General features: G+C 38.9%; 1 protein-coding gene across 2 annotated transcripts in view; it reads right to left on the reverse strand.

The window, feature by feature from the left end:
* Nucleotides 1-13,711, reverse strand: part of GALNT13 (polypeptide N-acetylgalactosaminyltransferase 13) — a 199,108-nt gene that overhangs the window by 88,808 nt on the left and 96,589 nt on the right. For both annotated transcript variants that reach the window (XM_063318363.1, XM_063318364.1), the window contains exon 4: nt 5,957-6,123. In XM_063318363.1, the coding sequence (XP_063174433.1) occupies nt 5,957-6,123 (167 nt within the window). The remainder of the gene's footprint in view (nt 1-5,956; nt 6,124-13,711) is intronic.

The raw sequence follows: 13,711 nt of genomic DNA on the forward strand, positions 1-13,711 counted from the left end.
AGCCCTCTAGAGCTTTTTTCCCTATCCCACCTGAAACAGCAGCCCCTACCACTCATCCTGACTCTCTAGTGATTTGAGAAGAAATTATTCTTCTAGGATAGCATGACTTAGTGATATAATGGGGAAAATGAAATAAATGGATTGCTGTAAGCTGGATTAAAAGGTTTTGATTGCTATAATATTTGTATATGATGGGGGGGGGGGAAACCTCCCAGCACATCTTTATGTCATGAGGAAGACAATCCTAAAATATATTCCAGGGAGCAAACCTCATCAAACTTAATGATTACTGAATAAAGCAGTATAGGGTTATGCTATAAAATACCCCTCTTGTTTCAAAAGTCAAACAATAAAAAGAACATGTTATTAAACACATAATAAAAAGCAGCCCAACCTTAAGAGGCAAAAAAGTAGCAACAACATCATCATCATATTTTCAAAGTATTTTCTTAAAAATAGTATTTTCAACATACACCAAAAAGATCCAACTCCACATGGAGGAACAGACTTTCTGTGAAGGGAATTCTGAAATTTAGGAGCAATTCCTCAAAATGGTCTTTCGTGTCTGTAAGAGAGGGCAAACTCCATTGGCTTGAGGCATACAGCAGGCTCTGGGCAGGGCCAGGGTACATTTTGGGAAGATTACAGGAGTTATAAGAGATAAATATATAAGACAGCCCGTTTAGCCAGTTGTTGTTGTGGGGAAAAGAGGAAGAGGAAGGAGTATTAGGTATGTTCGCCGCCTTGAGTTGTTTTATAAAAATAATAAAGGCAGGATAGAAAATAAATTAAAAATACATTAAAAAAACATGTTCCTTAAGCCTCTGCAAGACTTAGCCCTCAAACTTCTCCCTGCTAAAATGATTACCCTCACTCACTTTTGGTGGCTCTGGGGACAGGATTTTAATGGACCATATGTGGTACCAGGGCCACACTTTTTATAGCCCTGGCTTAATATGGTTTGTGAATCCAGCTTCGGCCTCTTATTAAATAGGAACTATATCTCAGTTCCACTATGAAAAGCAGATTTTGAGTGAAGACTTTTTCATGCTGTTAGAACTCCATAGGCTGAAAGACTGGAAGGGAAGCACCCACTGTTCCCATTCCTGAGATAATAATCAGTTAGCTGCATTCAGATGTCATGATAAAGAACAGTTTCTCTCTCAGGCGGGGAACTTTTTTTCCTTATGAAGGGAATGAGCTGTTATGTGCATTGTGCTCACGTTCTCTCATCTTCAGTTGGAAGAACAGCTACAAGGCACTTTACTTCTGTTATTAACCCTGCCAATTATGGTTTAATCAACATCCCATGATTAAGCAAGCCATGGCTATGCTGCTACTACATGCTTTGAAATTTTGAGAAGGAAGGGAATTGTTGAGATAAGATCTTACAAAGATTGTTTAATATTCAATTCATCACAGTTTCTTTCAAAGCAAAGGTAATCCTACTTTCACATGAAAAAAATGATCAGCAAGTGATCTGTTAAAATACCCTCAACAGGCACATTGAATATGATTAATCTAAAGTCTACCAGATGTCTTGCAATACTCCAGGAGAGTACATTTGGACTAGGGCAGGCTGAGCAAGCAATAGGCCTCTCAACATTCTGACCAAATTCTCCAGCCGCACAAGATAAAAAGCATTTTGTGAATTGTTCTCAAGGAACCCCCATGTAATTTCTCACTTGAGATCAGAATTTAAGAAAAACCTGCTCTGCTGTTGAGGTTTTCCTACTAATAGATTAAGCTACTATTATACCTAATCATTTGGCCGGGTGAAAGGTTGCAAGTGATTGTCTCCTCTCACGTGCTTCATGCAAAATAGCCTGGGGGGAGGACCTGCCCGGACTTGTTCTTCACTTCCTTTTTTCTCTCTCTGCCGGCATGTAGCAAGCCAGGTAGCTCTCAATGAGAGCTAAGTCCTTTAAATGTTTTGCTTTTGTTTTTGCTTTCTGTAAATAAATTATTTTTTATAGAAATGCTTGGTGTGTGACTTTTGTTGACCTCTCCTGGGCTAAAGGCTTTCCCAGCATCTGCCAACAGGTTATGTGCCCAGTAAACAACGCAATAAAACCCAGAGAGAAAAGAGAGGTCAGCTCCACACCTCGTGCACAATTTAAAGGCAGGTAGCAAAGACCTGTGAAGATTTTCTTTGGAGCCACCTGGAGATTTTCCAGCAACTGCCGGTCTGCAGGACTTAGAAGCTAGCTGAGGTGACTTGCAAAAGAAGGAAGAAGCCATGGCTACCTCCCAGCCCTCAGCGATGCCTCTGGAGCGCCTATCAGAGACCAACTATTTGAATTGGGCCCTGAAGATGGAAATGTATCTTCGCAGAGAGGATCTTTGGCTGCCAATTGGTGAGCAAACCCCCCAAAATCCCAATGCTGAATGGCTGAGACAGGATGAGCGGGCTAGAGCCACCATTATCCTGGGAGTTGAGGACAATCAGCTAGTCCACGTGCGAGGCATGCAGTCTGCAAAGCAACTTTGGGACGCTTTGAGAGACTTATATGTAAAGGCAACAGCAGGGAGTAAAGTTACTCTGACGAAAAAGCTGTACAGAGCCTACCTTGCAGAAGGAGAAACCCTTCCTGAGCACCTGCATTATATTCAGCAGCTGTTTGTTGAGTTGCAGGAGAGAGGAATGGAATTTACACCTCTCACAAAATCCTATATCCTCCTGTCCTCACTGAATGCAACGTGGGACATGCTGATTTGTACCCTGGAGGCTATGCCTGAAGCAGACCTCACCCCATCGTATGTTACACAGCGCTTACTCGCTGAATGGGAGAAGAGAGAGGAAAGATCCCCCCCCATCTCTTCTGGAAAGCTGCAAGACCAGAAAATGAGGGAAAAGAAGGGAAAGGAACCTGAGGCCACAGCTCTAGCAAGCCAGAGATGCTTCACTTGTGGTTCAGCTGGACATTTGCAGAAAGACTGTGCCTTGAGACCCAAGAGTAGAAAGACAGAGCAGAAGAACACAAGGGCAACACAGAAGAAGGCTCTTCAGACAACCCAAATTGCACAGGTTGCTGAGAAGGGTAATTCTGATGTATGGGTGTTAGATTCTGGGGCCAGTTGTCATTTATGTAATTGTAAAAGCTCTTTTGTGTCACTGTCTAAAACTGAAAGACAAAGTGTATCTTTGGCTGATGGGTCTGTCACCAAAATTATGGGACAAGGTGACTTGTATTTATCCTGCTTAGGAGAAACTGTAAAAGGTGTGTTGTATGTGCCAAATTTACAATCAAACCTTTTATCTGTGGCACAATTGGCTGCAACAGGGTATATCATAACATTTAAGAAAAATGGTTGTGAGATACGTAAAAATGGGAAATTGTGTGCTACTGGTATGTTAAAAGACTCCTTGTACATTGTGCAAAATGCAAGGAAGCCAAGCTGCAAGGCTGCAGTTGGCAACACACCATATCATGACCAATGTGTACACCTGATGCACAGGAGACTTGGTCATGCTAATATCAAGTATATAGCACAAATGCCACAGCTGTGTGCTGACCTAAAGATAAAACCCTGTGATAAATACTTAGATTGTGTAGTTTGCAAAGAATGCAAAACACTAAAAGCTCCTGTGAGTAAGCACAGTGACAGAGTTACAACTAGACCTTTGGAAATTGTACACTCTGATATTATTGGTCCTTTTGCTCCAAGTCTTGGACAAGCAAGGTATGCAATGACCATCATTGATGATTTCTCAAGATACACATTTATCTACATCTTAAAACATAAAGATGAGGCATTTGAGAAATTTAAAAGTTTTGTGACATGGGCAAATGGAAAATTCCCTAGGCCTGTATCTGCACTCCAATGTGATAGAGGAGGAGAATACCTTTCTCACAAATTCAGAAGGTTCCTAGTGGAAAAAGGGATAGAACAAATTCTTTCTAACCCGTACACCCCTCAGCAAAATGGTGTTGCTGAAAGAAAGGGCAGAACCTTGCAAAATGCGATGGAATGCATGTTAAAAGATTCACGATTATGTTTTAAGTTCTGGGGAGAAGCTTTATCGACTGCTTGTTATGTACAGAACAGGTTGTATAACTCTATGATTCAGGACACTCCATTCCATTTGTTTTATGGTGTGAAACCAAAGGTAAGCCATCTTAGAGTGTTTGGTAGCACTGCATGGGTTCACATTCCAAAACAGCAGAGAAGGAAAGGAGGCCCCACAACAAAGAAAGCCATCTTTGTTGGCTATGAACAAAGCCAGAGGAGCTACAGGTTCATAATGGGAGAGAAATTAATAATTAGCAAAAGCGCTTCTTTTGCTGAACAAAACTGGGGGAGATTAAATTCTAGCTCTCCAGTTGAACTGACCACCACAAGAGAACAGCAAGGACTTGCTGATGGTGATCTTTTGCCTGATGAGGACATTAAATCAGAAAAGCAAACTGAAGATCTGTCTGATGAGACAGATGCTTCTCAGGAAAGTGATAGGAGTCAAAATTTAAGCCCTGTATTACCTCGCAGATCTCAGAGGAGTAATAAAGGCGTTCCTCCATCACGTTTTCAGGCTGAAACAGTAAAGGCTTTTCACATATTCACAGAACCTGAGTCTTTAGAACAAGTGAATGCTTTACCACCTGAGATTGCACAAAATTGGCATTCTGCCATGCAACAGGAATTAGCATCCTTGAAAGAAAATAAAACATGGAAACTGGTAAATCTACCTCCCAATGAACGCTGTCTGGGTTGTAGGTGGGTTTTCAAACTGAAAAGGGATGCTGATGGCAAAATCCAAAAATATAAAGCAAGGTTGGTTGCAAAAGGGTTCACTCAAAGGAAAGATTTAGACTTTGACAAGACTTTTGCACCAGTTACTAAAGGTGAATCAATTAGATTACTGTTAAAAGTTGCTGCACTCAAGGGAATGTCAGTTAACCACTATGACATTCAAACTGCATTTCTCTATGGTGATTTAGACCACAGATTATACATGCAGCAACCCCCTGGCTATGAAAAAGGGGAGAATCTAGTCTGTGAACTGCAGAAGTCAATCTATGGGTTAAAACAAGCTGCTAGATCCTGGAACCAAAAAGTAGATGAAAAACTGCAGAATTTTGGTTTTGAAAAAGGAAAAGCAGATCCCTGTGTATATATGAAGAAGGACAAACAAGGCTGTATGTATCTGCATTTATGTTGATGATTTGCTGCTGTTCACATCAACAGAAAAACAAAGGCTTGATTTTGAAGCCTGCATGAAAAGCCATTTCACATTAAAAATTATAACAACCTAGGTTTGGAAAAACACAGGAAGGATGGTAGCTTTCTGTTAAACCAAAGGGGAGATAATGGTAATGTGAATGGAAAGACACAAAGAGTTGTCAGAGAAGATTGGTTTGCAACTTAATCTATAGTGTAAAAAGGGGAGTGTTGAGGTTTTCCTACTAATAGATTAAGCTACTATTATACCTAATCATTTGGCCGGGTGAAAGGTTGCAAGTGATTGTCTCCTCTCACGTGCTTCATGCAAAATAGCCTGGGGGGAGGACCTGCCCGGACTTGTTCTTCACTTCCTTTTTTCTCTCTCTGCCGGCATGTAGCAAGCCAGGTAGCTCTCAATGAGAGCTAAGTCCTTTAAATGTTTTGCTTTTGTTTTTGCTTTCTGTAAATAAATTATTTTTTATAGAAATGCTTGGTGTGTGACTTTTGTTGACCTCTCCTGGGCTAAAGGCTTTCCCAGCATCTGCCAACATCTGCTCCATCAATACACATTCCTTTCTTTCTCTAATCATTGTCTACACTGATAAAATAGGCTCTAAACTGTGTTTTCCTCTCCACTGTTCTAGCCATTCTCTTAAAAAAAAAATCCAGGACAATGCCTGGATTTACATGATTTGCTAAGTAGCACTAAAGAAAGGATTCAAAGAAAGAAAAGTTATCTCTTCTCCATAATACTACTCAAATATTTATGAGTTTTATTTCTGGACATTCTTACCTCTTTCGCTGGCATCATCTACCATGATGATCTCAGAAAGTAGATAGTGTGGAGACCGATTGATAACACTGTAAATTGTACGAAGCAAAGTGCTCCAAGCTTCATTATGAAACACTATGACCACACTTGTGGTGGGTAGTTCATCAGGGTAGACTTTTGTCTTACATCTGTCAAAGGAAAAAAGGAAAGAAAAGAAGCAACAGAGAATGTATTCAGAAATTCAATCTGTGGCACTAAATAACGACATACAAGTTAATCAGGTGTCAACAGCTAGGCCTCAAGGTTCCATGCTGAAAGAATGAAAGTGGGATATTAATCTTTCAAACCTGTAAAAAAGATGCACAGTGCTAACAAATAAAAGAGCTAAAGAAGCTAAAAGAGATACTAACTTGAAGGTTCATGAAAACTAGCTTATTAATATGCTTTATTATTACTAAATACTGAATATAAGAATCATGGTTTCTAAATTAATGAAATGAAATGAAATGAAAAAAAAATCTTCACCAGAAGAAAAGCCACAGCAGAAGAGAAGCAAGAAAATAAATGGAAACATGTGTTTCCTCTTCATAATTATTCTTTCTTAAAGGGAATGGTCAAACAAAAATATATGCATATATATACATATACTGTATCTGCTGAAGACCATATGTTTTAGCATTGCTCTCCTGCCTCTGACATACTAAAAATTAATGTTTTTTTCAAACTTTTCCAATATGGATTTGAATGCTCACAACTGAAGACAAAGAGCTCTTAACACATAAAAGTCAAAGGTAAATAATTACCCAAAAGAAAAAGAAATCTTATGTCCCCAATTGCATGGAAAGAGCCTATTCATGTGCAATGTGTTTGAAATTAGGTTCTGTATAAATAAATACTACATAGTTAGCCATGATTTATGTTGGAATAACACAGGGTGAGACTTGGACCCTGTCCTTCTCCAGCATGGTTTAATGGAAGGAATCATGGAATCAGAGACTTGGAATGGATAACTTATGCCACAAAGAACAACCCCCTGCTCAGTGCATGAATCAAGATTAAAGCATCCCTGACTCTGGGATTGTAATTTTGATTCTCTTCCTTATGGTAAGCTGCTTCCTCAATCAGAAGCCTTTGCTTCTCTTTTACACTAAGTGATTTTTGTGCCATGTCCAAAACGTAACAGTTTACCACAATTTGTAGTCTGTTGCAGTTTACCACAATCCTGAGCCTGTTGCATTTACTTCCAAGTTGGTGGGATTCTGGCAACAGTATGGTAACTTTTACCTGGTAGTTTTTAGATTAGAGATCCTTGCACAGAATAATATGACCATCCAATTCAGTTAGACTCTGGAGGCACTTATGGCAAACTGGCTAAATCATACTAAAAATAACAGGTAGAGTCCTTACCATTAGCGGAGAATGTTCCTCAGTAATGACTAAGGCTGGTAATCTTTTTTATCTTCCTTCTTTACCTTCCTATCTACTGAGATGTAAAAGCCTCAAGTGACCAAAGCCACAATGGGCAGTGGAAGCAAATATCTATGATCCAACGTGATATCAACTATACCATGGGAAATTGAAGAGAAGTATATGATAAAGAGCATTAATTAATGAAATGAAAGAAATAAAAATAGATAAATTGTGTGTTTTTGAAACTAAGAGGAAGGGAGACAATATAATACATCAAAATGAAAGTAGATTTATCTTGTAGAATGGAATTGATGAATATATGCAAGAAAATGAAAGAGTGAAAACATATTCCAGAAACTATTCATTGGTGTCATCTAGACTATTGTGGGTATTTATAAAAATAGGAACCCATAGGCTGGTGATAATTGCATGTTATACTCTAGTGAACGATGATAACGGAAGAATGAGAAAGGACTTCTTGGAAAAACAGTGCACATTCTAAATGAATGAAACCCAAGGGAAAAGGTCATTTTGCTAAGTGACATGAATGGATGGATGGGAATGAGACAAATGAAGACAGAAAACCTGTTTGAGCCATCAGGAGATTGAATAATGAAAATGTTTCAGCTGAAAATGTTTTTCTTTAAAAAAAAGTCTATTTTAAATAAGTGATTTATGCATAAGTCTACTCATATGTTGATATGGCAGAGAAATGAATAACTAACCTAAAAGTGTGGTGGATTTGATTGTTTATGATGAATACTTGAGACAATTAGTGAAGGATAAAATGATGACAGATTTTACATGTGGGGCTTAGGGCTAAGGAAAGCCTGGCCAGAGCAGGAGGCCCACCCTCATAGTTTCTCTGGTGCCTATGCAGCATCCTCCGATCTCTCTGCCGTTCCATTGTTTAGCGTTCTGACAATGAGGACAGCAAAAAAAGAGTTGCTCCCTGGTGGACAGCAGATGGCTTTGGATTCACCATTCTTAAAAGTTTTCCTAGAATGGGGAAGAAGTGTGCCAAACCAACGTGGAAAGAAAATAAAAACTGGCAGCAAGAGAATGGAGAAAACAGAAAACCTGATACAGTAAGACTACTATGACTGCACCTACATACCAAACACTGCATGGAAAGCAAGATGTATGATCTTTATACCTAAGGTATTTGTAAAACATAGAAGGCAGCAATACAAATTAAAGCTCCAAAAATTCAAGAACTTAACACCCTGTATCTTCTGTACTATATAGTACCATGATCTTGAACCTCAGTGCTACGGTTTAAGATGTTGACAAATAAATTATAAAAATACTTCCACAATTTATATTCCTTAATAGCAGAAAGATTTATTTTCTGTGATTTTAAAAAAGTGCTCATTAAAAGAAAAATGACTGTTATTAGAGAAGAAATGACAACAGCAAAAAACAAAGAATAAGCATTTTCCTTTTTCTTAGGACATTATAATCCATTTTTATTCCAAACAATATTCTAATCATTGAAATGGTTTCCTACGGAACCCATATATTTGTCAGATATAGATTTATGAATACATATGAAGTAACTACTGCTGTTCAAATGTGAAGAAATCACATTTTCCAGGATCAATAACATGAAAACAGAGTGCGCTACATCCCTATTTACTATTGTTGCCTTTGGCAATGTATAAATTATATGACCATAAACTCTTCCATTGTGATTTTACTCCGTTCAGAATTGAACGGATGTTTTTACCAATGCAAGAACAGACAATACATCACATCAACAGAAGCAAACTATTGGAGCAAGGAGAAACCACAGTGACTACAGGTAATTGTAGCAGCAGCAGTTATCATTTTGGTCAAGAACAAGCATTGTTGAAACGTAATGGGATAATTTATTGGTTGGTACTGATTGCACTATTTTCAGAAAGTTAACCATGGTACTCAAAATTAAGGCCCTAAATAAAAGGTATGTGTACTTATAGGACTCCTTTTGTAGCACCTAATCTGCTATACTGCCAATGGATTTTTAGAACCTTAAAAATGTGAACATCTCTTTGATCTTACAACTGTTCAGATTAACAGAACTGGAAATTTTAAATTGTCTTTTTTGAAAGGATAGGGCCATAGCGCTGTCTATTATTTAGGTGTGTTGCCAATATAACACTGCTAATCTATTTTGAGTAAGCAGGCACTGAGCATCCTTCTCCATGACGACACCTGCTCTGTGGAATAACTTCCCTCTTGAAATTCGACTGACCACAGCCCTGTTAGCCTTCAGGAAGGCCCTGAAGAACCAGCTGTTCCCTTGGGCACTGGGGTCAGGATGTCAGAGAAGTTCATCCTGCAAGATGTATTACATGTTGGTGTGCCCTGACTATGTGTTTGACTACTATGTTTTTGTTTTTATTTCAATTGTTTTATTGTATGCCATCTGGAGTCCCACTTTTTTGAGTTGGGTGGCCACATAAATCATATAAATAAGTAAGTCCTACCTAATCTTTTCAAGTGCATCTGGGGGTGTTGACAGGGGAGACTGTATAATGGAGCCCCATCACTTAGTATGTGTATCAATGTTGCACACCCATACAAATGAGTGGGACTTCAATCACACCTATCATATTGTGCCCCCCCCTTGTGGATTTCTCTGCTTCTTTTCCTTTCTGACATGGCTTGTTTAATTTTGATATCTTTAAGAGTCTCACCTTCTCAAATATCAAGGGTTCATGAATGAATATTGATTAAAAGGACAGCTAAGCTAGTTTTAGCCATCATTAATGTTAGAGCAAATGTAAATTAAAAAAAGATTGCTAAAGTCAACAAAGAATTTATCCACACAGCACCCTTACCATGGTGCAAAGACACTTCACTTTCTGTTTGCTGAGGACAGGTCCTCACAACAAACCCTCCATCTCATAGGCAGCTTGCTCAGGCTAAAGCCAGTCCAAGGTGTTCTAGCTTGAAAGTTGTATTTTCTGTACTATTTCAGCAGAAGATCTCCCATAAATATGTTCTAGTGCAGAGGAAGAGGAGCCTTTGGAGATAGGCAATCTGTTAGGCTCTAAGTGGCCTGTTGCAGGACCATTTTCTCCTATGGGACTAAAGGACTCTACACCTCCATGGCCATTTCTGATGTGGCTACCAGACAGACTGGACCTCTCTCATGCAGCTATTTCCTTTTTCTGATTTTATGGCTTGGTCAAGAAGATTATCAACCACTGAGAAGAGCAAATGTGGGCCTCCACAAGAACAACATTCCCACTGATAAACAGGAAACTGAACTGGAACTGTTTTCCTGGAGTGTGAAGGAAGGGGCAAATGTGTTCTGTAGGTGCTGCACCTTTGTACTTTGACATCTGGTGCATTACAATGTGTGTTAAGTTAAATGGGAAGGAAAAGGGAATTGGACTTGTGCAGGAAACAGCATGCATATGTGTGATCTTGCAGCCATGGCCAGTTCAGACTTTGCTTAAACCAGAAAGGCAGTCATATTGCATTTCCATCAAAAATTCATAGGACAGGACATCATTGCTCACTTCTTCTCTATCCCAAGGTCAGTTGTAAATTCCTTTTACACTGCCTCCCCGTCAAAATCACTGCCCTCCCTGTCACCTGCAGAAGGGTTTGGCAGCTCACCAAGGTCAATGGACAGGTCTGGCAGGGAAGAATCAAACAGAGGTGGAAGTTGAAGAAATGAGAGTGAAAGCAGAACTGCAGAGTGGAATGAATGGAAATTGGATGTAAGTATATAGCATATGGAAGCTGATGGGTGCAGAGTGAAAACAATTATTTGTTTGCAATCATGGAGAATATATGTAGCTTAGGGTTGAATTGTTGGGGTCTTGGTGCTTGCTTTTCTTCTTGCTGACCTTTCATTACCAGATGAGGTAACATGATCAGTGCACGGGCAAGTGGAGTTTGCTGGATATTTCTATGTGGTAGTTGGTCTTACCAGCCTTGACTGGGGTATTGTTCCTGTTTGTTTGGTATTGGTTCCTGCTTATCTGGATGTTGCTTAAGAGGTATGTGATGAGGAAGGATGTGCTATGGGGTGACTCTGGTTGAATGGTTTATAGATGAAGCTTTTCTCAGTGTGTCTGTTAACGGCTGATTTGTCAGAGTGCCAAGCCTCTAGGAATTCTCTTGCATTTTGGGATCTGGCTTGGTCTAAAATGTCTGTTTCCCAATTGAAATTGTGTTTGAACTAATCAGTGCATTGTGAATTTAGGGAGCTTTCATAATTGATTCAATTAACGTTTATGTTCATGGATGCATTCTGCCAATCTTCTACTGTACCTGTTTGCTCAACACAGTGGTTTTCAGTCCTTGATTGTATGTTGTAAATGACTCCTGTTTTGTCTTACTTGGCTATTGGATCTGGGCTTGCTTAAGATGCTTTGGAAACATTTTGTTGGTTTATGGGCTACTGTGATGTCAAAGGGTTGTAGTAAGGACTTGGTAGTTTCTCAGATATTTTGAGATATGACAGGCTTATCCTTTTCCTGGCTTGTGCTGGCTGTGATGTGATTGGTTGTGTAGGTAGACAATTTTTGATGAAGTTGCATAGACATCGTTATTTAGATAGCTTATTCTGCTTTTTGGAGTTTTGGGTTATTGCTGTTCATTTTAGCTTCTCTGTAGAGGATTTTTATACAGGTTCTTTTCAGCTTTTGGGTTGTTCCTGTGATAGTTGAGTATTTGATTACTGCAAGTGTGGATACAATCTTATCAAAAAGTGTCTGTCTATGCAACCAATCACAACCTGCACAACTGCACAGGACAGAATGATTATTGCCAAAAAATGTGAGAAAAATATATTCTGTTGTAAGATAGAAGACAGAAAGATAGATGTATGCAAATATGTAGTCAAAGAGAACAAGTAACAGCCATGATTAAATGAGACAGAGAAAGTGCAGAGTGATTTTGATTGAAATAAAATGTTTCAGAAGTGGGTGAAAAAGGCTGTACAAGGTGCTCCAGCAGATTAATGGAATTCAAAATAAAAGCAAAATGACTTTGGATGAAACTGATGTGAAAGACTGCTAGAAGGAGTATTTTAGAGAGTTGTATAGGAATGCTATGTTGAAGAGCAGAATTGAAACAAATACTATAGATGTTAATATCCAATACCAAATTATTACAATGAAATTATAAACTGTGAAAATTTGAAATGCTGTAGATGGTAGATGGTATAATTACAGAAACACTAACATTTGGGTATGTTTTTCATAAAATATGGCTATGCTTTTTCTTATGTTGTAATTGTTATGGGTGCATGAACTGCATCTCTGCCTGATGAGGAAGAATGTTATTCACCGATATAAAACCAATTGTAGTAATGGTGAGTGCAACTCCTATAGGGAGATTAATCTGTTAAGTTTGCCCGAGAAAGTGTTTGGCAGGATTCTTACTGGAAAGGTACAAATGGTGGCATGAGCAGAATTGGGAGGAAGAAGTGCAGAGCAGGGCAGCTGCATGCAGGGCAGGGAATGGGAAGACCAGAGTTCTGCTGTCAGTAGGACATTGAGAAATGGGTGAAGGTGAAATTAATATATAGGTTTGAAACTGGAATGTTTTGAGTGACTATGGAGCTGCAGATTGGTTGCTGAAAGGAATAAGGCCAGTATATGGTGGAAGTAAAGAATGTGTGGGAATAAACTGAAAGCTTACCATATGGTTCACCACTGAGCAGGGAGACAGACAAGGATATGTAATGGCCCTTGGTTATTTAATTTATTTGTGGATAAATGGAGGAGGAATGCTTGTGATGACATTACAGGTATGTTGGTTGGGGGACATAAATGTACATGTACTTTCGTTTGCAGATGATGCCATGTTGCTAGTTGAGAACATGATTTGCATGTGGTCAAATGCAAGGAGTAAATTTTTATCAAAAAAAAAAAGTGTATAAGTATATGCTTCTGCCCACATAAATATAGGAGAGTTGGGTTTCTCCAAAGTTGGGTAAATTAAGGGAATGGAGTACTTAAAAACGTGTGTGATAAAACACCCATATCTATCTATCTATCTATCTATTTATCTATCTATCTATCTATCTATCAAATTTTATCATCGCCCATCTGCCCCCAAAAGGGGGGACTCTGGGCAGTTTACAACAAAAACAAAGTTTAAAATTCAGTGCTGTCAAATACAACAAATATGAATAAAAACAATAAAAATCTAAAACGTAATAAAATCCAGATGGCTAAGATTGTGTCTCAACCCGTGAGTACAAAGGGCCCTTCTAGGGCACTAGTCATCCCCAAGAAAAACTGTTCCCCTTCCTGCTCAAGGCATGTTGACACAACCAGGTTTTTAGTTCATTGCGGAAGTCCAGGAGCGATGTTTCTGTATATATGTATATCCTGGCTGCATTGAAACACACAGATC

This window comes from Candoia aspera, chromosome 1, assembly GCF_035149785.1.
Source record: "Candoia aspera isolate rCanAsp1 chromosome 1, rCanAsp1.hap2, whole genome shotgun sequence".
NCBI lineage: Eukaryota > Metazoa > Chordata > Lepidosauria > Squamata > Boidae > Candoia > Candoia aspera.